The sequence below is a fragment of the Mesoplodon densirostris genome, chromosome 19 (genome assembly GCF_025265405.1).
Source record: "Mesoplodon densirostris isolate mMesDen1 chromosome 19, mMesDen1 primary haplotype, whole genome shotgun sequence".
NCBI lineage: Eukaryota > Metazoa > Chordata > Mammalia > Artiodactyla > Ziphiidae > Mesoplodon > Mesoplodon densirostris.
In genome coordinates this window covers 58,548,174-58,572,722 of record NC_082679.1, presented here as the reverse complement: position 1 = coordinate 58,572,722, position 24,549 = coordinate 58,548,174, and the positions used below count along the sequence as shown (strand labels likewise).

At 42.5% G+C, this 24,549-nt stretch overlaps 1 protein-coding gene across 1 annotated transcript in view; it reads left to right on the top strand.

The window, feature by feature from the left end:
* The window catches only part of CDYL2 (chromodomain Y like 2), a 177,036-nt gene that overhangs the window by 104,542 nt on the left and 47,945 nt on the right, over positions 1-24,549 (top strand). Inside the window, exon 2 of the mRNA XM_060084158.1 lies at positions 16,741-17,329. Within this exon, the coding sequence (XP_059940141.1) occupies positions 16,741-17,329 (589 nt within the window). The remainder of the gene's footprint in view (positions 1-16,740; positions 17,330-24,549) is intronic.

The window sequence follows — 24,549 nt, the reverse complement described above, 5'->3', positions numbered from 1 at the left end:
ATATCGTGCTTTATTATATAATTGTGGAAATGCCTCCTCATTTTTCTTCTTTTTCAAAATCTCTTAACTATTTCTGTTTAATTCTTCCAGAGGTACTTGAGAATCATTTTGAACAGTTCTGAAAATGGACCCATTGGGATTTTGATTGTAACTGCATGATTTTTATCGATCAGTTGGTTGCAATCTGACATCTTTAATATGTTAAGATTTCCCACCCAGAATCATTGTACATATAGCTCCATTCATTTGAGCCCTTTAAAATATCTCAGCAGAATTTTGTGGCTTTTCCTGTTACGGTTTCTCAATATTTCTTGTAAAAGTTAACCTCTGCTATTTAATCTTTCTGGTTGCTTTTTGGAATGGGCTCAGTTTTCCCATTATATCATCTAGCTGGTCGTTTAGGTTGTATAGGAAATGCATTTATTTAAAAATATTTTTATTGATTTAACAGTGGCACGGATACTATATAAATAGCTTGCACCGAGAAAAGTTAAACAGTGCAGAAGACTATTGAATAAAAATGAAGGATGCCCTTAGTGCCTCTTCCCTGATCCCACTCCCAGCCTGAGAGCCGAGCGTTGTTAAGAATTAGGCAACAGTTATAGACAATTAACAGTGAATTATTCTAGCCCCGTATCCATTTGCATATGTGTATTTTAACAGAAATGGAGTCATACTATTACATCAAAGCATATAGCTCTGTTTTAATTTCTTTAATCATTCTCCTTTGATAGATGATTACCTACGGTCTGCCTTTATTTCTTTTTCCCTTTAGAAACAGTTGTACAGTCAGGATAGATAACCCAGAAGACAAATTGCTGGGTCAAGGATTTGTGCAGTTTTTATTCCCAGTGGTTTGATGCAACAGAGTTTTATTTTTCACTCATGCTACATGAGGAGGGCGGGTTGGTGCGGGGGGGGGGGTCAGCTCCACCCAGCCCCTCAGGGGCCCAGGCTGATGATGGAGGCTTAACTCTCCTGCAGCTGCACCAAAAACAGTTTATGGCTTCCTTGGTGTTACGAGCATGAGGAGATAGAGCCAGAAATGAAATGGTTTTTCTCCAGAGGGGACACACAGTTCTTTTGCTCATGGTCCATTGGCCTGAACTAGTGTGATGTGACCCTACATATAAATACTGTGTGTGTGCATTTAAAAAATTTTAAGATATCTATTATCTGTGCATTAAAAATTTTTATAGATATCTATTAAATTACCCTAAAGGGTATACCAGTCTACACTCTGACCAAAGGCATATGTGGCTGTACATTTCCTCACACCCTTGCCAATGCGTATTATCAACCTTATTTTTGCCAATCTTCTTCATTGTTTCATTGCTGCTTTTGCTGATAAGTGATGAGATTGACTGTGCTTTTCCATGTTATATCCATTTTTATTTCTTTGAATTTTTTATTCTGGTTCTTTGCCCATTTTTATTGTTTTAAATTTTTTGTTGTTGATTTCACAGTTTTAAAAAATATGGTCTGGACATTAACCCTTTGTTATACATGTCAGTATCTTGTCAATCTGTCATTTGTCTTTTTTAAAAATTTAATTTTTGGCTGCGTTGAGTCTTCGTTGCTGCGCGCGGGCTTTCTCTAGTTGCGGCGAGTGGGGGCTACTCTTTGTTGTAGTGTGCGGGCTTGTCACTGCACTGGCTTCTCTTGTTGTGGAGCACGGGCTCTAGGCATGCAGGTTTCAGTAGTTGTGGCATGCAGGCTCAGTAGTTGTGGCTTGTGGGCTCTAGAGCACAGGCTCAGTAGTTGTGGTGCACGGGCTTAGTTGCTCCGTGGCAGGTGGGATCTTCCCGGACCAGGGCTCGAACCCGTGTCCCCTGCATTGGCAGGTGGATTCTTAACCACTGTGCCACCAGGGAGGTGCCTGTCTTTTTTTTTTTTTTTTTAAATTGATGAACCTACATTGACACATCATTGTCGCTCAAAGTTCATAGTTTACCTTAGGGTTCACTTTTGGGGTTGTACGTTCTGTGGGTTTGGAGACATGTGTAATGACATGTATCCATCATTATAATACAGAGAATAGTTTCACCCCCCTAAAAATCCTCTGTGCTCCGCCTGTTCATCCCTCTCTCCCCACCACCTGGCAGACATGGATTATGGACCTAAATGTATATGTGAGGGTCTCTGTGGATGTCCACTCTTTCATTCACGTTATAGGTAATTTGGGTTTTCATTCACTTTCTTTGTTGTTATGTCTGGCTAGAGGTTTATCAATTTATACATAATTTATTTAACAAAATATCTATTGTAATCTTAAAAAAATTTTTTTTAATTTGTGGTATCTTTTTTTTTTTTTTTGTGGTACACAGGCCTCTCACTGTTGTGGTCTCTCCCATTGTGGAGCACAGGCTCCGGACGCGCAGGCTCAGCAGCCATGGCTCACGGGCCCAGCCGCTCCACAGCATGTGGGATCTTTCCAGACCAGGGCACGAACCCATGTCCCCTGCATCGGCAGGCGGACTCTCAACCACTGCGCCACGAGGGAAGCCCTCAGATGTAAATTTTTGGTTGACAGTTTTTTCTTTTAGCACTTTAAATGTGTGATTCCACTGCCTTCTGGCCTCCATGGTTTCTGATTGGAAATTGACTGTTAATCCTATTGAGGATCCCTTGTATGTGATGAATCATTTTGCTTGCTGCTTTTAAGATCCTCTCTTTGAGTTTGTCTTTCAGTTGTTTGATTGTAATGTATCTCAGTGTTGACCTCTTTGAGCTTATCCTATTTTGAGTTTGTTGAGCTTCTCGAATGTGTACACTTATATCTTTTATCAAATTTGGACAATTTTGGCCATTATTTCTTTAAATATTCTTTCTGCCCCTTTCTCTTTTTCCTTTTCTTCCAGAACTCCTATTATGTGTGTATGTTGTTACTCTTGACAGTGTCCCACAGGTCTCTTGGGCTCTGTTTATTTCCCTTTATTTTTTTCTTTCTGCTTCTCAGACTGGATAATTTTAATTGAACTACCTTCAAATTTGCTAATTCTTTCTTCTGCCTTTTCACATCTTTTATTGAAACTCTCTTGTGAATTTTTCATGTATGTTATTGTGCTTTTTGTCTCCCAGATTCCTTTTGTTCCTTTTCATAATTTTCATTGCTTTATTGATGTTTTCTATTTTTTGAGACATTGTTGTCCTGGCTTACTTTAACTCTTTGTCCATGGTTTCCTCTAGCCCTTTGAGAATACTTAAGACAGTTAATTCAAAGTCTTTGTCTAGTAAGTCCAATGTCTTTCCTTCCTTAGGAGAAATTTCTGTTAATTTCTTCTGTGAATGGGCCATATTTCTTGTTTCTTTGAATGTTTCATAATTTCTTATTGAAGACTGGACAGTTTGAATATTATTACGTGGTAACTCTGGAAATTAGACTTTCCCCCCTTGTCAGGGTTTGGTCTTGTTTCTTGTTGTGGACTGTGGCTGTTTGTTTAGAGGTTTTTCTAAACTGTTTTTTTTTAAGTCTGTACTCTTTGTCATGTGTGGTCTATGAACTCTCTGTTCCTTTATCTTGTGTTAAGCTGGTTGTGACAGATTTCCTTGCATGCCAGGAGAAATAAATAAGGAAGTAAAGAATAGAAATAAAGGAAGAAAGAGAGGGAGGGAGGAAGGAAGGAAGGAAGGAAGGAAGCAAGCCTCCCTCTGGCTTTTCAGATTGGCTCTGTGTTGGGACATTCCTTCAGTGCTTAGCCAGGGCATTTACAAGTCTGCCTTAGTCTTCACTTCCTGCATGCACTAAGTTTAGAGATCAGCCAGACGGGAAAGTTTTAGGGCCATCTTTTCTGGGCATGTTTCCTGCCTTGGGCATGTATGTAGCTTTTTTGAATCCCTGAATTTCCCAAGGAAACTCTTCATCTTTTCCTCACAGGCTTTTGGTGCATCTATTGTTTTTCTCACTTGTACTCTTTTGTCCCATTTGGCAGCAGATTGTGCATTTGCATACATTGTTTTGAAAGAATGACTCTGCGTAGCTATTTTCCAACCTAAGTAAGTTTTGAGGAAAACAAAAACAAGTGCTTATGTCATTCCTCAGGTAGCCCCTAGACAAGTTAGAACAAATACAGTTCTTTGAGGATAAGGATTGCTTCTCTTCCTCCAGAACCAAGGACCGTGGTTCCATACTGGGGATGTGGGCTGCTTTCTTCAAGACTGCTACTGAGCTGGGGAGTGGGTGGGGCAAGACTAAATAAAAATGACAAAAAGCTTTCCTACTGTTTTTGAGCTGTTTTTCTTGATTCAGCCTTCAGTTTGGTTGCTGCAAACCTTGTTTTCCAGAATTATAAAACAGTTGATTCTGATGTTTTTGCTTGATTTATCATTGTTTCTGTGGAGAAACAAACCCTCGGAGCTGCCTACTCTGCCATTTTTGCTCTTTATTTCAAAAATCAGTTTTTGAATGTCAATGAGTTCAGCTTTTTTACATTTTCTAGTTTGTTAATTTCTGCTTTGATATTTATTCTTTCCTCTTTCTGCCCAAGAGTATTTGTTTTCTTTTACTGCTCGCTGAGGGTAGATGTTTTAACTTCTTCCTTCCTTCTTTATTTCTGCCTCCCAACTGTTCGACTACATGTGTACTCATTTTTTGATTTTTGAAAAAAATGTTATTGTCGTTTTTTCTTAGCTCTTTATTTGATGGTTACTTAGGGTCGTTTGTTCATTTATAAGTGGTTGGGATTTATTTTTAAATTGTGTTATCTAGTATTATAGCATTGTATGTATTTAGAGATCACAGTCTTCTTTTTTGGCATTCATTAGGGATTATTTTCCTCTTACATTTTTGTATTTAATCAATTTTTATAAGTGTTCCATGGATGATTTTCTTGAAATTTTGTAGAGTTTATTTTCTTTATAAATTATGCAGTTAAAATTTGTGTTCATACAAATATATGTAATATTTACTTGATCAGCCATCATATTTATATGTCAGATTCTTTATATCCATACTTTTCATCTGCTTGATCTGTCTCCGTCTGAAAGTATTGAGTTTAAGTCTTCAGTTCAAATTGTTTCTATCAATTTTCTGTTGAACTTTTAAAAGTTACTTTTGGGTTTGTTATTTGATACAGAAAAGTTCATAACTATTATGTATTTAGTAAGTATTTTTTAAGTAAAAAAACTTCCTTTCCTATTTAATGCATTTTTGCTCCTCAAATTTTAGTTTGATATTCTTTACAAAATTTGATCCTGCCTGATATATTTTTGTTCTTTCTTTTATTTTTTATTACTAAGTGAATAAGTATATAATGAGTATTTGGAATTGTTAGGTTTTATGATTGTTCTCATTATTCATATGCTTTTTTTAAAGTTTTCGCGTAACCTGCAATTGTACGTTAAAAAAAAATTGAAATAATTATGGATTTTCAGAAGAGTTATATAGTACAAAGTTTCCATATACCCCTTAACCAGTTTTCATGATTATTTACATCTTACACCATGTACATTTATAAAAACTAAGAAATTAACATTGGTGCTACACTGTAAACTAACCTACAGACTTTATTAGGATTTCACCAGTGTTTCCATGAACATCCTTTTCTGTTTTAGGATCCAGTCCAGGACACCACATTGCATTTAGTTACTGCTTTTCCTCAGTCACCTCCAATCTAAGGCCATATCTTGGTCTCCTTGTATTTTGTGACTTGATACTTTTCCAGTGTACTGGTCAAGTATTTTGTAGACTGTCCTTCAGTTTGGGTTTGTCGGATGTGTAATCAATAGGTTATGGGTTTGGGGGATTATACCACAGAGGGGAAGTGTGGTTCTCAGTGAATCAGATCAGAGTATACATGACAACAACACGATTTATGCAGGTGATGTAACCTTGATCACTGGTGTGGGCCAGGTTTCTGCACCGTACAGGTACTCTTTTTTTCCTTTGCATACTCTGTTTGTTAGAAAGGGGTCATTAAGTCCAGTCACTTAAGGGGAGAGCAATTAAGCTGCACCTCCTAAAGGGAAGAGGATCAATTGGTGGGCATCTGTTAAAACTACCATGATAGTTCATAAATATGTCGGGGGAGATATTTTCAGGCTATGCAAATATCCTATTTCTCTTTAAAGTTTTACCAACTAGTTTTAGCATCCATCTGTGGCTCTTGTCTGTAGCAGTTATTACTGTGGTGCTCTAATGGTGATTTTTCTATTTCCCTTATTTTTTTTACATTTGGCTATAAGGAATATTTGTCCCTTCTCCCATTTGTTTATTTATTCCAGAGTCAGCAAGCTTTTTCTGTAATGGACCATATAGCAAATATTTTAGTCTTTGTGGACCATACAGTCTCTGTTACACAACTAACTCTGATAGTGTGAAGCACCATAAATGATACATAAATGAATGGGCGTGGTGTGTTCCAATGAATCTTTATTCTTAAAAACAGACACTGGGCCAGATTTGGCCTGCAGGCCAACTTCTGATAATTAATTCATTTATTTATATCAGGTGAACTCATGGGTATTTATTTTACTCTTTAGGTTATACATGTAGTACTATCACTATTTATTTTCTTATTCAAATTATTCCAGCTTTGGCCACTGGGACCTCTTTCAGTTGGCTCCTTTGGCATTCCACTGCCATCATTTGGGGTTGATGGATTGATTGATTGAACATTTCTTATTTTTTGGCATTATGAGATCCTCCAGGCTCATTTTTTTAATGGGTTAGTTTTGTCCTTTAACCAATGAAATGTCTTCCTCCTTCCTTCCCAACTGAAGGTCCACTTGACTGCTTTTAGAATTCTTAAGTTTACAATATTTATGTTTCCAACGTCTGTACTATTTTGGATGAGGTGTGAGGTGGGGAGTTTAATTTTTCGAAATTAAGTTTTGCAAGAATAGAAATAAAGTTGATTTATTCTCAACCTTTGCTTCCGCCATTAGAGATCTTTTTTTGACCTACGGACTCAAGATACAGAGATCTCTTCTGTTATGCCTTATTAATGTTCTTGTCCCATTTTGATTTTTTTCCCTTTGTCAGACTTACATTGCTTGGGTCTCTGTTAACCCTCCTGGATGCCTACACTCATTTTCCTTAATGTTTTCTTTAAAAACCTCTGTGTCCTTTTCTTCTGCATTCCTGGAGAGCTCTTCAAGTATGTCGTATACATCACTGATTTCATTTTCTGCATGTTGGCTCTGTCATTTCCTGGTTCCAATGGGAATTTTATTTCTTTGCCTGTGGTTCCCCTCCCCCCTTTGGTTTCCTTACATCCTTTCTTATGTAAATGGGTCTTCTTTCGATTCAGTTCCCTACTCAACCTATTTATTTTATTTCATCATTTATCTTTCTTTCCTCTCTCTATCTTTTAAAAACAGAGGCCATATTTTCTGTAGTCTTTGAAAACATTGACACAAATGCTATCCAAAAATGTATAGTAGTACTTCTCTTAGTAGGATATTACTGAGAATTTTTAGTTATGATCTCGTTCTGATGTGTTTCAGAAGGTGTTTTTTTTTTTCCATTTCTAATTTTATTAATTTGAGTCTTCTCCCTTTTTTTCTTGATGAGTCTGGCTAATGGTTTATCAATTTTGTTTATCTTCTCAAAGAACCAGCTTTTAGTTTTATTGATCTTTGCTGTTGTTTTCTTTGTTTCTATTTCATTTATTTCTGCCCTGATCTTTATGATTTCTTTCCTTCTACTAACTTTGGGTTTTGTTTGTTCTTCTTTCTCTAGTTCCTTTAGGTGTAAGGTTAGATCGTTTATTTGAGATTTTTCTTGTTTCTTGAGGTAGGCTTGTATTGCTATAAACTTCCCTCTTAGAACTGCTTTTGCTGCATCCCATAGGCTTTGGATCATCGTGGTTTTGTTGTCATTTGTCTCTAGGTATTATTTGATTTCCTCTTTGATTTCTTCAGTGATCTCTTGGTTATTTAGTAACGTATTGTTTAGCCTCCATGTGTTTGTGTTTTTTAGGGTTTTTTTCCCCCTGTAATTGATTTCTAATCTCATAGCCTTGTGGTCAGAAAAGATGCTTGATATGATTTCAATTTTTTAAAAATTTACTGAGGCTTGATTTGTGACCCAAGATGTGATTTATCCTGGAGAATATTCCGTGTACACTTGAGAAGAAAGTGTAATCTGCTGTTTTTGGATGGAATGTCCTATAAATATCAATTAAATCTATCTGGTCTATTGTGTCATTTAAAGCTTGTGTTTCCTTATTAATTTTCTGTTTGGATGATCTGTCCATTGGTGTAAGGGAGGTGTTAAAGTCCTCCACTATTATTGTGTTACTGTCAATTTCCTCTTTTATAGCTGTTAGCAGTTGCCTTATGTATTGAGGTGCTCCTATGTTGGGTGCATATATATTTATAATTGTTATATCTTCTTATTGGATTGATCCCTTGATCATTATGTAGGCTCCTTCCTTGTCTGTTTTAACATTCTTTATTTTAAAGTCTATTTTATCTGATATGAGTATTGCTACTACAGCTTTCTTTTGATTTGCATTGGCATGGAGTATCTTTTTCCATCCCCTCACTTTCAGTCTGTATGTGTCCCTAGGTCTGAAGTGGGTCTCTTGTAGACAGCATATATATATATAGGTCTTGTTTTTGTATCCATTCAGTGAGCCTGTGTCTTTTGCTTGGAGCATTTAATCCATTCATGTTTAAGGTAATTATCAAAATGTATGTTACTATTACCATTTTCTTAATTGTTATGGGTTTGTTTTTGTAGGTCCTTTTCTTCTCTTGTGTTTCCCACTTAGAGAAGTTCCTTTAACACTTGTTGTAGAGCTGGTTTGGTGGTGCTGAATTCTTTTAGCTTTTGCTTGTCTGTAAAGCTTTGATTTCTCCATCGAATCTGAATGAGATCCTTGCCGGGTAGAGTAATATTGGTTGTAGGTTCTTCCCTTTCATCACTTTAAATATATCATGCCACTCCCTTCTGGCTTGTAGAGTTTCTGCTGAGAAATCAGCTGTTAACCTTATGGGAGTTCCCTTGTATGTTATTTGTCATTTTTCCCTTGCTGCTTTCAATAATTTTTCTTTGTCTTTAATTTTTGTCAATTTGATTACTATGCGTCTTGGCGTGTTTCTCCTTGGGTTTATCCTGCCTGGGACTCTCTGCGCTTCCTGGACTTGGGTGGCTATTCCCTCTCCCATGTTAAGGAAGTTTTCAACTATAATCTCTTCAAATATGTTCTCTGGTCCTTTCTCTCTCTCTTCTCCTTCTTGGACCCCTATAATGTGAATGTTGTTGCATTTAATGTTGTCCCAGAGGTCTTTTAGGCTGTCTTCATTTCCTTTCATTCTTTTTTCTTTATTCCGTTCCATGGCAGTGAATTCCACCATTCTGTCTTCCAGGTCACTTATCCGTTCTTCTGCTTCAGTTATTCTGCTATTGATTCCTTCTAGTATAGTTTTCATTTCAGTTATTGTATTGTTCATCTCTGTTTGTTTGTTCTTTAATTCTTCTAGGTCTTTGTAAACATTTCTTGCATCTTCTCGGTCTTTGCCTCCATTCTTTTTCTGAGGTCCTGTATCATCTTCACTATTATTATTCTGAATTCTTTTTCTGGAAGGTTGCCTATCTCCACTTAATTTAGTTGTTTTTCTGGGGTTTTATCTTGTTCTTTCATTTGGTACATAGCCCTCTGCATTTTCATCTTGTCTGTCTTTCTGTGAGTGTGGTTTTTGTTCCACAGGCTGCAGGATTGTAGTTCTGGCTTCTGCTCTGTTTTAGAAGTTTTTATAAATACGTTACCAGTTTTTGTCTGTGTGCTCTTGATCAAACAGAGGTCTCTCTGGTTTAGTGTTTTCCAACAGAGTGGGTGTGGGAGTTCCTCTTGGTCCCCTCCTCACTTGGATGCCGCTGTGTTCCCCATTCAGACCCTCACCCGAAGCTAGCTTGAATTGCACGGCTCTGAGCCGAATTTCTTGGTCTGCAGCTATTTCCTTAGTATACCCTAGTTTGGCTGGACTGAGCGGGACATGCCACGTCTTCTTACTGCCTTCTTCTCTGACTAGATAATCTGAAGCAACCACCATCTTCTAGACCTGAAACAGTCCATACCTGGTTGTCCCCAGAACTTGTCCCATCTTTACTCTTCCTGAGGACTTCATACCCCGAGTCATAAAGATCGGAGCCTGTGCCTCTCCACCTCCAAGGAAGCTGTCCCAGGATGTTGAAAGGATACAGAGTGAGAGGTCCTTGTGGGTGTGGGGTTTGAGGTCCAGAATCCGGGGAATGTCCAAGGATGGCTGCTCTGGTGTGTGTGTGGGCAGACAGCAGTTGTGGACCTCATCTTCCTTTATTCCTTTTCGGCCTTGTTCTTCGCATTCAGAGGTTAAGACATGTACTAGTAACCCAAAGTTTCTCATCCAACATCATCTGGTGTGAGGGGCCTTCCTTCCAGAGTCTGGAAAATCTTCGTTGGTGATCCTGGATTCCCGAGCTATTGTCATTTTACATACTCTTTTGGTTTGATGGGAAGCTGGGATAGGAAATATGACTGATGATTAGTCTTTTTTCCTTTGAACTGATGGAGAATTGGAGCAGGAGGGGAGGGAGGCCCACATGGCATGCTGGGGGACCCCAAGAGAGTCAAGCTCATCAGGCTACTTTTTTTAAAAATTGAAGTATAGTTGATTTACAATGTTGTGTTAGTTTCAGGTGTACAACAAAGTGATTCAGTTAACATACATATATATATCTATTCTTTTGCAGATTCTTTTTCATTATAAGTTATTACAAGATATTGAATGTAGTTCCTTGTGCTATATAGTTGGACCTATTGTTTATCTGTTTTATAAATAATGGTGTGTATCTGCTAATGCCAGACTCCTAATTTATCCCTCCCTCCCCTTCCCCTTTGGTAACCATAAGTTTGTTTTTTATGTCTGAGTCTGTTTCCATTTTCTAAATAAGTTCATTTGTATTATTGTTTTTAGATTCCACATATAGGTGATACCATATGATATTTGTCTTTCTCTGTGTGACTTACTTCACATAGTATGATAGGTGAAGTCCATCCATGTTGCTGCAAATGGCATTATTTCATTTTTTATGGCTGAGTAACATTCCATTGTATATATTATATACCAACATATATATATACCACATCTTTTTTATCCATTCATCTGTTGATGGACATTTGTTTCCATGTCTTGGCTATTGTAAATAATACAGCTATGAATATTTGGGTGCATGTATCTTTTTGAATTAGAGTTTTCTTTGATAGGCCACTTTCAAGCCATGTAAAGATGCTGTAGGTTTTCTGTGACCTGGCAGGAGTTGGGAGGAGCATCAGAAGTTGCACGTATGCCATCAGCCTCAGTCAGGTTGGGCTCACTGAGCAAGAGTGGGGAGTGGATATGGTGTCATCATTGAAAGCATGGGGTCTGGAGCCAAGATGCATCAAACCAAGTCTTATCTCTCTGCTGCTTGTCAGAGGTGGGGTCTTGGCCAAGGTCCTTAATCCCTGGGTGCCTCAGTTTTGTCCTTTATCAAAAAGAGAATAAAGTTACCTACCTCGTTCAGGTATTTTGAAGATTAAATGAGTTAATATGTATAATGTTACATTACTGTGTAGGGATCCCATAGGACAGTGGCTGGCATTTGGTAAATGCTGAGTGAATGTTAGGTGGTGGTGGTGTTACTGGGTCACCTGCCAGTGAACAGCTGAGGAGGCTGTCCTGCTGCCTGGGAAGGCCTCTCACTGGTCCAAATTTTCTCCATCTCTGAAGGCCCCATTCCTTCTCAGAGGAACCTCCCTGTCTATCCAATTTGAAGTAGCCATTCTTTCTCACAGCCCCTTTCTCTTCACCGTCAGAGCACTTTTCATAATTGTTATCACCTGTGACTTTGTGCTCCCTCATTGAAGCGCTGTGTCCCCACCAGCCTGTGGGTGCCATGCTGGCGGTCTGTGGGTTCACCATGGCCTGTGGCGCCTTGTGTACGGACACACATTACAGTGTTGGATGAAGGACTCCATGAAGCCGTCTTCTTCTTCAGTGCTTGTGGGCCACATGCTTGGCCCCTTGCTTGCCTGGTTCTGGTGGCTTCCCACTGGTGAGGTGTAGCCAGGTGGCCTCTCCTTGGGCCGAGGAGTCAGATGAACTAGGGCTCCAATCTTGGCTAACCACCTACTGACTGTGTGATGGCGGGAAACTTACCTAACTTCTCTGAGCCGCAACTTCCTCACCTGTCAGTGGTGAGAATACTGCCCGGTGGAAAGCTTATAAGTTCTTAACACAGTTCCTGGAACTTAGCATGTACCACTAAAGGTGATTGTCATCATCCTCATTCCTAACGAGACAGCCATCCGCTTGTCATGGTGACACTGGTAATAATTGCCTCAGAATTTCCCTGCCCCCACCTGCAGTAGAGTAGCATCTTGTGTTAGCGGGCATCACAGAGAGAACATGTTAATTAATGATGTGGTTGAACTCAAAGGAATCCTTCAGGGCCTCAGATTGCTTACCTTTGAATAGAGAAGGTGGCAGATGTGTGAGCACATGCTTTTTTAATATCATTCACACATTCCTAGGTAACAACAGGAGAAGGGAATTGACCATTGTGTCCATTTGGAGGGCCTGAGCCTCAGGTAGTGCACAAGGCCTGTGCAGGTAGCGTGGGCGCGGGGCATCAAGAGCAGAGCTGCTAGAACCTGGGGGCCCAGGTCTCTGTTTTCAACAGGTGTGAGGAGTTGAGGACAGTGGCGGAGGTTGGGGGGAGCTTAAGGGAAAGACAGGATGTCCAGACAGAGAACGTTGCAGTCATTTAACATTCAGGTCCTAAATAATGTAGGCTTTTGTTATCAACAGAACAGATTAGAGTTCTGGTTCTATTTGAGGATCTCCCGAGAAGAAGAGGAAAAGGGGGTCAGAAAACCTGTACAGGGATGTAAAGAAGGAGATTAGGTCCCAGGGGGTGGTGCATTCAAAGTCTGGTGGGGTGTTTGGGAGCCAGCTCTCCTCTGAGCTCCTTGTGGGCATTTTCATCTTTCAGAAAAAGCAGTTGTTTTTCTGAACCTGAAAAAACCCGTTTTTTACAAAAGGTTTAAACGGTAGAAGAAATCATGTATATAAAATCACTTTTGTCACCTGAAGTTTTATATTTCTCAGAGCAGTTCCACTCATGTCCTCGTTAGTGCTTTGTGGTGTTCAAGGCACTCTACTTTCTCAGTCACACCTTATTCCTTATTCCAACAACCTTGCAGGAAGCTGCTATTATTATTATTATTATTACTATTTCTGTTTGACAGATGGGGACATTGAGTCCCAGAGAGGCTGGGCAACTTGCCCAGGGTCATGTGAATAGAAAGTGGAGGAGCCAATAGTTTCCCCCCTGCATGTCAGGCCATTAATAATCCTGTTAATACTGTTCATTGTTGGTATTGGGTTAATTTAAGTAGAAATGACTGTCAAGCCACCCAGTGGCTTTCTGGATGGGACCAGAGGTGGAAGCAGTGGCCTTTCTGTCCCTCATAAAGCCACTTGTGACTCAATCCTCCAGTAACTAGGAGGGGAGAGAACTAGCTCCTCCCCCAGTCTGGCCCCAAGTAGCCATGTAGACACTCCACCCTTGCTGACTGCCCAAGCAGTCAAGCAGGAAGGACTTATCTAAGTAGGTGGACTCGACTCTGTCTTCTTCCCGGGGAGGAGTTGAGTGTCCTCAGGGGGTCATGTTCTGCAGGGTGGAGAAACATCTTTAGATACCACCCAGGTTTGTATTCACAGGAGGGTATGCAAGATGAAGTGACCTTTACTCTGGAATGTTAATCTCCTTATTTGTATATTCTCCACTATCACCCTATGAGGTAGCTGCTGTTATTTCCCCCTTGTTAGGTGAGTCATCTGAGGTTTAGTAACTTGCTCAAGAACACACGACTCCTAAGCAGGAGATTTCAACCAGATAGTCTTGCTCCATAGCATGTGTTCTTAAATACTATACTAACTTCATTTTGATGAGTGTGCGCCCTCTATCCGTCCACCCATCCATTCTTAAACTCACCTCTCTACCCACCCTTTCACCTGTCACCCATCCATCTAGTCATCTGTCCATTTATAGACCTTTCCATCACCTACCCATCTCACTATCCTCCCATCTGTTTATCCATCTGTCTATCCACCCACCTACCCATCCCACTATTTACCCATCTGTTCATCCATCCAGCAAGGGTGGAGTGTCTACATGGCTACTTGGGGCCACACTGGGGGAGGAGCTGGTTTTCCACTATCCAGCCATCCATTCAACCATCCATTTTCCATCCATCCATCCATCTACCCATCCATCCACCTACCCACCTATCACTGTGTTGGCTCTTTTGTCTAACATGGTTTTCTGCTTTATTCTGGGGAAGAAGTTTCTCCATTCTGGGAGCCAAGCACATGCTTTCTGAAGCTGGAGACCTCCACGCCAACACACATCCCTTAGCTCATAGCCCTTAGATGTTTCTGGGCTTCCTCCTGACACTCCTAGGTTGGCCTTCTCAGGGATGCTGCTATTTCCAGCAGTGCCATGTTGCTTGTTCACTTTCCTCCCTCCGTTAACTTGCAGAGGGTTTCCCCCTTCAAAGTCCTAAAATGGGCAAAGCTGCAGGCTCCTCCAGAGACACTCTTGACTTTCTGCAGCATTATCACAAATGAATACCCAGCTAGTCCCATTCCTTGATTCAGAGATTGGAAGTTGGATTCGTTTGGCGTGATTTTACTTTTTCAAGCTATTATAGAGTTTGTGTGATACAACTAAAAATTATGTAATAAATCTAAAACAGATGTTTACAGAGCATTTTATAAGGAAGGAAATTTTCATAGAAATAGGCCAATTTGATTTCAGATGGATCAATTAAGGAAACAATTTAAATTGTCTGTGAAGAAGCAGTATTATAAAGAGGCAATATGGCCTAGCTGTTTAGATATTTATTAAGTGCAAAGCAATGAAAGTCATTTAATTATTTTGCATAGCTTCTGTTGTGTATAGATCATTGGGAGATAATCTCACTTTTCAAAAATTTTTATTTTTTATTATGGAAAAATTTAGACACATAAAAATTCCAACATGCAGGCATAAAGAGTTGTATAATGAACCCACATTTACCTCTTACCCATCTTTAACAATTATCAAGTATAACTGTAACTGCTTCTCCCCTCTCATATTAGTTTTTCTTCCATGAGTTTCGAGGGCATATTCCTCACTTATTACTTCATTTCACTGGGTCGAATTCCATCCTAGAAAAGTATATTATCTTGACGTTAAGCTATAGTAAACTTTTGAATATAATTGTTTACTTTTTCATTGAAATTTACCTCTTTTTTGGGTAAAGCACTGGAAATTTTCTGTCAATTTTTTAAAATTAAACATTTCACATGTATAGCAAAGTTGAGAGAATAATACGTGAAGCCTCACACACCCTTCACCCCGAATCACCGATTAGCCTTCGGACTGTCATTTTCTAAGTGTGTTTTCCCATGTCTTGTTGAAGACAAGAGAGATTTACTTACTTTTGAAGGCACATAGACGGGAGTTACATGGCTCGAAAACCAGATATATGTTCAGATGTACCTCTACCACCTCTTAGCCCTGCATTGTAGGCAGGTTGCCTCATACTTAACCCCTCATCTATCAAATCGGAGCATTAATAATGTACGCCCCGTGGGGTTATGCAAGGTACACAATAGGCGCTCAAAAAATGTCACCCATCACCTTACCTCGCAGCTGTACCCCCTATGTTGCAGCTGGGGGAGCCAAATAGGGGATATTGGGTTTCATTGATTCGAGTCATTTTTGGCCAATATGGAAGATTTTTATAGTTGAGAGAGAGTTGGTATGGCCTAATGATTAAGAAAAAAAACTTGGGGTGAGAGTGGTTCAAATCCCAGTTCTGCTCTTACCAGCTTGGAGCTTGGTTGAGAGACAGTCTCTCAGCCCCACTTCCCTCTCTGTAAAGTGGGGGGATTGGAAGAACACCTACTGCATCGGGTTGTTGTCTGGAGAAAATGAAATGGGACCATCCCTGCCCAGCATTTAGTAGCGTCTGCCTCACACATGCCCAGCAAATATTACTAATCATTAGTATCGTTGTAAGTGAGGATACATTAGCAGAGTGCCTCTAACGTAAACACTCAGTGTTACTTATTATTATAAGTAACAGTGAAAAACACACACCAAATTGGTCTTTAAAAGTCTGATTCTACTTTGGTGCGATGAAAAGAATAAAGATCTTCAGTGAACGCTTGCAATGCGATTTCGAGTAAGAGTAAGCCTTGGATGGACAGGTCGATGCAGCCAGGCAGGTGTGGCATCATGCAGTTGTCATGGGAAACAACGATGATGGTTGCTGTTCACCACTGGTTCCCTTCAGCGATGTCCTAAAATAAACCAGCCTTGGGCTTCCCTGGTGGCACAGTGGTTGAGAGTCCACCTGCCAATGCAGGGAACACGGGTTCGTGCCCTGGTCCGGGAAGATCCCACATGCCGCGGAGCGGCTGGGCCCGTGAGCCATGGCCGCTGAGCCTGCGTGTCCGGAGCCTGTGCTGCGCAACGGGAGAGGCCACAACAGTGAGAGGCCCGCGTATCGCAAAAAATAAAAAATAAAATAAACCAGCCTTCTTGAAGCCTCCTGGGAGGGTCAGCTTCCTGCCTCGGGAGCAGCTTGCCCCATGGCCAGGGCGGATGCCTCTATCCCGAGGGCTCTGCATTGTTCTTGTGACCTGGGACTAATTTTTTTTTCCTTCTGTCTTTCTTTCTTTCTCTCTCTCTTTTCTGATTCTCCTCTTGCATCCCAGGTTGAAAGGATTGTAGACAAGAGGAAGAACAAGAAGGGAAAATGGGAGTATCTGATCCGGTGGAAAGGCTACGGGAGCACGGAGGACACGTGGGAGCCCGAGCACCACCTGCTGCATTGCGAGGAGTTCATTGATGAGTTCAACGGGCTGCACCTGGCCAAGGACAAGAGGCTCAAGTCGGGGAAGCAGCCCGGCGCCTCCAAGCTTCTGCGGGACGGCCGAGGCCCCTCGGTGGAGAAACTATCCCACAGACCCTCGGAATCCGGCAAGAGCAAAGGGACTTCCCATAAACGGAAGCGGATCAACCCTTCCCTGTCCAAGCCGAAGAAAGGGTACCCGGCCAAGCCCCCTGCAGGCGGGGACAGGGCCACCAAGACGGTGTCTTACAGGACTACCCCCAGTGGCTTGCAAATAATGCCCCTGAAAAAGGTGCAGAACGGGATGGAAAACGGGGACGCCGGCTCCGAGAAGGAAGAGAGGCATTTTGGAAACGGGTCCCACCAGCCCGGCTTGGATTTGAATGACGTGGGTGAGCAGGACCTGGGCGACTGCCACGTGAGCCCCGCGGCGCTGGCGGAGAATGGACTCGGTACGTGGCTGGTCTTCCTCTCGGATGGGGCTTTGCGGGCAGCCTAGGGAAACACACTGCCCCTACCCCGGCCCTGACCTTCAGCCAGGCAGTAATTGGCCTTTTGTCTCTTTCACCTAGGGCACTGTGGGCTCGCTCACGTGCCTGCACTGGTTACAGACACCTATGCCTGGGGTGGGTGGAGCGCCCAGCCACGGATGCTCCAGCCAAGGCTTGTCCCGCATCGGAAATCCCTGGCTGCGCTTAAAGGCACCCGAAGCCATGGTAACCGCTCTGGAGCCCCTGCTCTGAGGGCGGCTCAGAGTCTTCACCCATCAGGACCAGAGACTCATGTCCCCACAGGACCAGTGCCTTTCGGAGGCTGCATGCACCTCCCAGAGCCCTTGCTTCCAGGCTCGTGCCCTCAGCTCTGTAGCCTGGAGAGGCGAGGTCTGGGCCAGGCTCTGCTGCTTCTCAGTTTGGACTTGGAATTCTCCCAGCTGGTCCTTAAGCTGGAGCCTCCTGCCCCTCATCTCTCGCTAACATGCATGATCTGGCCCCATGTCTGTGTTAGGTCCTAAGTGCTGCCCCGACCCCCTCCTAGGCCAGTTCTTTTGCTTTGTACCTTCTTGCCACCTCCCGCAAGCAACACAGCAAAGACTCAGGAATCCCCCCCTCTAACCAAGTCCCCACAAGCAAAACTAAGGAAAGAGGAGGCGATGACCCAGGTAATTCAAGCTCCCAAATCTGACATCTCCACAGTAGTGCTCAGTGGCTGAGTCTCCCAGGTGAGCCATGTGCATCTGTTACCGGGGTTCCTTCATTTCTCAGGTACCCGTGTGTCCACGTGGTGCATTTTTCTCTTTAGCTGCCAGAACTCTAAGCCTTGGGATGTCAGGAAATCCTGCTCGAGTGTGGACAACCCATGCCCAACAGAGTAGGGCCACCCAATGCCCTGGATGGAACCAGAGTGCGTGTGGGAATAGGGGTGCCGGGACGCAGGTAGGACGGGTTGGGAGAGTTTCCGGAAGGATGGGGTGACAGAGGCAGATGCACGTTAGAGGGATGATGATTTCAGAGTTCAGAGTGCTCAGGGCGCGCCCGGCTGGGGAGAACATGGCGTCTTGAGGCATTCTTGCCGGGGAATCCGAGCGATCCGGAATCTGAGCGATCCGCTTTGAGGTTCCTCTTTCTCCAGAGAGAGGAATTTTCACCCAAACAGGATTTATTTAGCAGTCTCTGCCCTAGATTGACTCATGTTTCTGTCTGGGGATCCCTGATGCTGACATGACTCTGCCTGCTAACATATGGAAAAGCTGTTTGTTTTAAAAATCCATCTCTTGGGGAGGAGTGGGCTTGTGTAAATGAGGCCTGGCACAAACATCGGTGTTTGATGTTCCTGGGACAGCAGCAGAGGGATTCCCTGTCTCTCTGGAAGGGGGGCTTGTGAGGCTCCTTGGGTGCAGGCTCAAGGAACTTGGGTGTGATTGCTGGCACCCCGGCCGGTAGCAGCCCTCTACCCTGCTCAAGGCTGCCCTGAGGGTGGGGGGATGGGAACGTGGGCAGGGAGGTGTGCTGACTCGAGCTGCCACACTGCAGGGCCGAGAGGGAAGTCAGACCTGTAGAGAAGTTTTGATGAAGCCATACTTCTCCTTCCATGCCCTTTTCCAGAGCGGGGCAGGGCTGCTAGCTGTCTGCAAATCTGTCCTTGGGCCTCATCGATACCGGCCGGTTCGCGATCTGGTGATGGAGCATGGTTCCCCATGACCCGGGGAAACAGATGAGAATGAGCCCGCCGGCCTCAGTGGTGGCCTTGTTAACCTCGAGTGCTCCCCTAGGTCTTTCTTGTCTTTGATCTCTTCTTGGCCTCATTTTTTCCCGATGTTGAATGTTCTCTACTCCACTGGGGCCCATGCCTGGACAGAGGGGAGGAAGCCACCTGCCTCTCGTTTGTTTGGTTTTGGGTGTTCCCTAAGGGCCCTCTTGTTTAATCGCATCCCACAATATTGGTGTCCTTGAGGTTCTCATAAGCCTAAGGCAGTGGTTCTCAAATTCATGTGTGTAAGATTCCCTGGCACTTTGTTAAAACGCAAATCCTGTAGAATCTGATTTACTAAGTCTGGGGTGGAGCCCAGAAGATGGGTTTTTAACAAGCGCCCTAGGTGGCTCTCATGCATTTGGGGACCTGCTCTGTGGCAAAATGGGGTGATAATTACGTTTCACATCAGGTGTCAACTTAAATCGATTCAATACTTCTTTTGTTCTTCCTGAGAGTTAATCACCATGCTAGGTGCTTGGAGTAAAGTAATAAAAAGATAGATAAGGACTGCACCCTCTGAAACTTACAGTCTGCTCTCCGCTAGGTTGAGAGTGGGTGTCTCTGGGTCGTTGTTGAGAAGACTCCTGAGGCTGACTCACTGAAAGGAGTAACACATATGTTACGTAGATGGTATGCCTTTCCGTATCTGCATGACATCTTCTGTGGTCACTGGGGTGATAAATGCCCCAGCCCTGGTCAGCTTTTAACACTGTAGTTAGAAATAGCATAATATCCAGGTCTTGGAGTAGCTGGGAAGAGGAAAAGATTGAGAATCCTTGCCAGAGAGAGAGAGAGAGAGAGAGAGAGAGAGAGGAGAGAAAGGTTTGGGGTTCTTGGAGAAGACCCAAGACAGAGGGGGTTGTGTCGTTCCAGAACTTGCCAGCCAGGGGTCAGAGGCATAGTCAAGCACAACATGACTCCACTTATGTTTTCAGCCCGAGGGAAGTCTTGGTGCAGCTGGTGTCCATGCCCAGGCAGACCCTGAATGTTTTCCTACCCCCCCTCCCCGGCCCCACCTTCTCTGACCACTGCCACCAAGGATCCGGATCCCAGTGGCACAAGGGTGAGGAAGCAGGGTTTTCAGCACGGAGGGGGCCTCATCTTTGCCTTGCAGAAGGGGCACGGGGAGATCCTGGCTACGCTTTCCCAGCATTTGTTTTGGGGGTGGGCTGTTGCTTTTTATATGATTTCAACTTCTCTTTGGTGAATTAAGGTTCTGCATACAGAAAAGCAACTTATGTAACACGTTACTCATTTACTGCTGACTTCCCCGATCTGAGCTGTGGGAACAGGTGCTAAATTGGGGCTCCAGCGGGTGGTGCTTTGGTTTCAGACAGCATTTTCCCCAGCAATGTTTGTGAAGCGCATGCAGCGAATCAGTGCCGCTTTTGCTTCTGATTCTTCTCCCATAATGACAAACGGCTCTGTGGTCCGAGTACCATCTGCCTCAGTATCCCTTCGGGAGCTTGTTAAAAGTGGGCTCGACTCCAGTCCAATGAATCTCAGGGGGCAGGGTGTGGATTGTGTCTTTTAAATGCTGAATTTTAACTGCCATGGTATATACGGTAGTTCCTGCATAAGCGTTTGGTTGTAAGTGATGGGTGGTTCATAGATCCCATCCTTTGTTGGTAGATGAGTTACTCCTTCAGTTTTTAGCTTGTAAGTGGGAGTGTGATTTAGTCCTTTAAACGTTTATAACCTGATATAATTTCTCCTTCTTGCTAATGCACTCTCTACCAGGCATCCCTCTCTCTCTCTCTCTCTCTCTCTCTCTCTTTTTTTTTCCTAAAACGGACCTGTTTCATCCATATAGAAAAACGGTTGGGTTAGTGAACTCCTCCTATGGTCTGGTCTAGAGCTGATTAGTTCTGTTTCATCAGAATAGGCCAAAGCATCAATCTTTGACAGATTCAGATGAGCCTTTAACCTGTGGACACACCCCTGCCTAGGAGCCAACTCTGAGCCCCAGCACAACACACAGACGCCCAGCGTTTTCCGGATTTCCATGAAGCCAGTGAGTTTCCACTTTGATGCTGACCTGGTGACCCCGTGTTCACATTTCTTTGAATTTGGAGAATCATCGCCCTTGTTTCCCGATGAGTGTTGTCTGTGGCCCAGGCGCTGCATCTCAGACGCTGCCTGATTCAGTGTTTTCAGAATCGTTCCTATCACTGAGTGAGTCATCCCAACACAAACGTGCAACACTTGCCATCGTCTCTCCATTGATCTTTTAAAATTATCTCAGCTTTCGCTTCTCTCATGTTTGTTTATCTCTTCCGACTCACTCTATCAACACCCTGATGGTTTTCCTTTTATTGATCGTAATGGAGTAACCACGTTTTTAAAGCACTTCAGAACGAAGCGTGAACATGGGAGATGCCCTATGACTTTCGAGAACCTCGGGCTCTCAGGCATGGAGCCGGCATCAGAATCCACTGGCGGGTATGTTAAAGCACAGGTTACTGTGCCAACCCCCAGAGTTTCTGATTTAGTAGGTATGGAGGAGAGCCTGAAAATCTGCATTGCTAGCAAGTTCCCAGATGCTGCCGCTGGTCCAGGGATGCTTCAGAGCTGCTCGCTGCTTTAGGCGAATAAGCACCAAGGTGGTTGGGACAAAAATGACAAGACAGTGCTTGGGAACACCAGTTGGTGATACGGGGGAGAGTTGAAGCCCTTTTGCTCTGCTTCTTGAGTTTGCATTCCTGAGAATTCGTAAGCTGAAAGTTTGTGAAATGAAGTTGTTAAGTGGAAGTCTTATTGCATGGGAACTTCCCTGTTAGGCCTTGGAGTTTATAACGTCCTTTGGTGACCCTCTTAGTCCTCACTGGCAGCTGCTAGGACACTACCCATTTTTCGGAGGAGGAGACTGAAGTTACAAGGGTCCAGGTTGGGACTAGGAGAGAAACCCAGGCAGTTTACTCCAGACTGGGTCCCTAGATCACTGCTCAGCTGGCTCCCAGGCAGTACAAGGCAGTTCCTGATCCCTGATAAAAATATGCCCTGACTGAACTCTGCTCAATGTTATGTGGCAGCCTGGATGGGGGCGGAGTGTGGAGGAGAATGGGTACATGCATATGTATGGCTGAGTCTCTTTGCTGTGCACCTGAAACTATCACAACATTGTTCATCAGCTATACTCCAATATAAAATAAAATTGAAAAAAAATATGCCCTGATTGGGGGACCCCCAGAGTGCTGGTGGGGCAGAAGCCTCTTGGACTCACCCTCATTTCTTATTGACGGACAGAGACAATCCTTCTAAGCCTGAGAAACTGAGATTAACTCTGTACCATTCAATTTGAAAGCCAGGAGAAAATGGTCAATTTCATTAAAAAAATACAACTAAACAAAACAGACTCACTGACAACTAGAAAACCTGAATAGGGCAATAACTCTTTTTTTTTAGCATCTTTTTTGGAGTACAATTGCTTTACAATGGTGTGTTTCTGCTTTACAGCAAAGTGAATCAGCTATACATATAGGTATATCCTCATATCTCCTCCCTCTTGCATCTCCCTCCCACCCTCCCTATCCCACCCTTCTAGGTAGTCACAAAGCACCGAGCGGATCTCCCTGTGCTATGCAGCTGCTTCCCACTAGCTATCTGTTTTACATTTGGTAGTGTATATATGTCCATGCCACTCTCTCACTTCGTCCCAGCTTACCCTTCCCCCTCCCCATGTCCTCAAGTCCATTCTCTACATCTGTGTCTTTATTCCTGTCCTGCCCCTAGATTCTTCAGAACCACTTTGGTTTGTTTTTTTTTTTAGATTCCATATGTATGTGTTAGCATACAGTATTTATTTTTCTCTTTCTGACTTACTTCACTCTGTATGACAGTCTCTAGGTCCATCCACCTCACTACAAATAATTCAATTTCATTTCTTTTTATGGCGGAGTAATATTCCATTGTATATATGTGCCACATCTTCTTTATCCATTCATCTGTCGATGGACACTTAGGTTGCTTCCATGTCCTGGCTATTGTAAATAGAGCTGCAGTGAACATTGTGGTACATGACTCTTTTTGAATTATGGTTTTCTCAGGGTATATGCCCAGTAGTGGGATTGCTGGGTCATATGGTAGTTCCATTTTTAGTTTTTTAAGGAACCTCCATACTGTTCTCCATAGTGTCTGTATCATTTTACGTTCCCACCAATACTACAAGAGGGTTCCCTTTTCTCCACACCCTCTCCAGCATTTATTGTTTGTAGATTTTTTGATGATGGCCATTCTGACCGGTATGAGGTGATACCTCATTGTAGTTTTGATTTGCATTTCTCTAATGATTAGTGATGTTGAGCATCCTTTCATGTGTTTGTTGGCAATCTAGATATGTTCTTTGGAGAAATGTCTGTTTAGGTCTTCTGCCCATTTTTGGATTGGGTTGTTTGTTTTTTTGATATTGAGCTGCATGAGCTGCTTGTATATTTTGGAGATTAATCCTTTGTCAGTTGCTTCATTTGCAAATATTTTCTCCCATTCTGAGGGTTGTCTTTTCGTCTTGTTTATTCTTTCCTTTGCTGTGCAAAAGCTTTTAAGTTTCATTAGGTCCCATTAGTTTATTTTTGTTTTAATTTCCTTTTCTCTAGGAGGTGAGTCAAAAAGGATCTTGCTGTGATTTATGTCATAGAGTGTTCTGCCTATGTTTTCCTCTAAGAGTTTTATACTGTCTGGCCTTACATTTAGGTCTTTCATCCATTTTGAGTTTATTTTTGTATATGGTGTTAGGGAGTATTCTAATTTCATTCTTTTACATGTAGCTGTCCAGTTTTCCCAGCACCATTTATTGAAGAGGCTGTCTTTTTCCATTGTATATTCTTGCCTCCTTTATCAAAAATAAGGTGACCATATGTGCATGGGTTTATCTCTGGGCTTTCTATCCTGTTCCATTGATCTATATTTCTGTTTTTGTGCCAGTATCATACTGTCTTGATTACTGTAGCTTTGTAGTATAGTCTGAAGTCAGGGAGCCTGATTTCTCCAGCTCCGTTTTTCTTTCTCAAGATTGCTTTGGCTATTCGGGGTTTTTGGTGTTTCCATACAAATTGTGAAATTTTTTGTTCTAGTTCTGTGAAAAATGCCATTGGTAGTTTGATAAGGGTTGCATTGAATCTGTAGATCGCTTTGGGTAGTATAGTCATTTTCACAGTGTTGATTCTTCCAATCCAAAAACATGGTATATCTCTCTATCTGTTTGTATCATCTTTAATTTCTTTCATCAGTGTCTTATGGTTTTCTGCATACAGGGCTTTTGTCTCCCTAGGTAGGTTTATTCCTAGGTATTTTATTCTTTTTGTTGCAGTGGTAAATGGGAGTGTTTTCTTAATATCTCTTTCAGATTTTTCATCATTATTGTATAGGAATTCAAGAGATTTCTGTGCATTAATTTTATATCCTACTACTTTACCAAATTCATTGA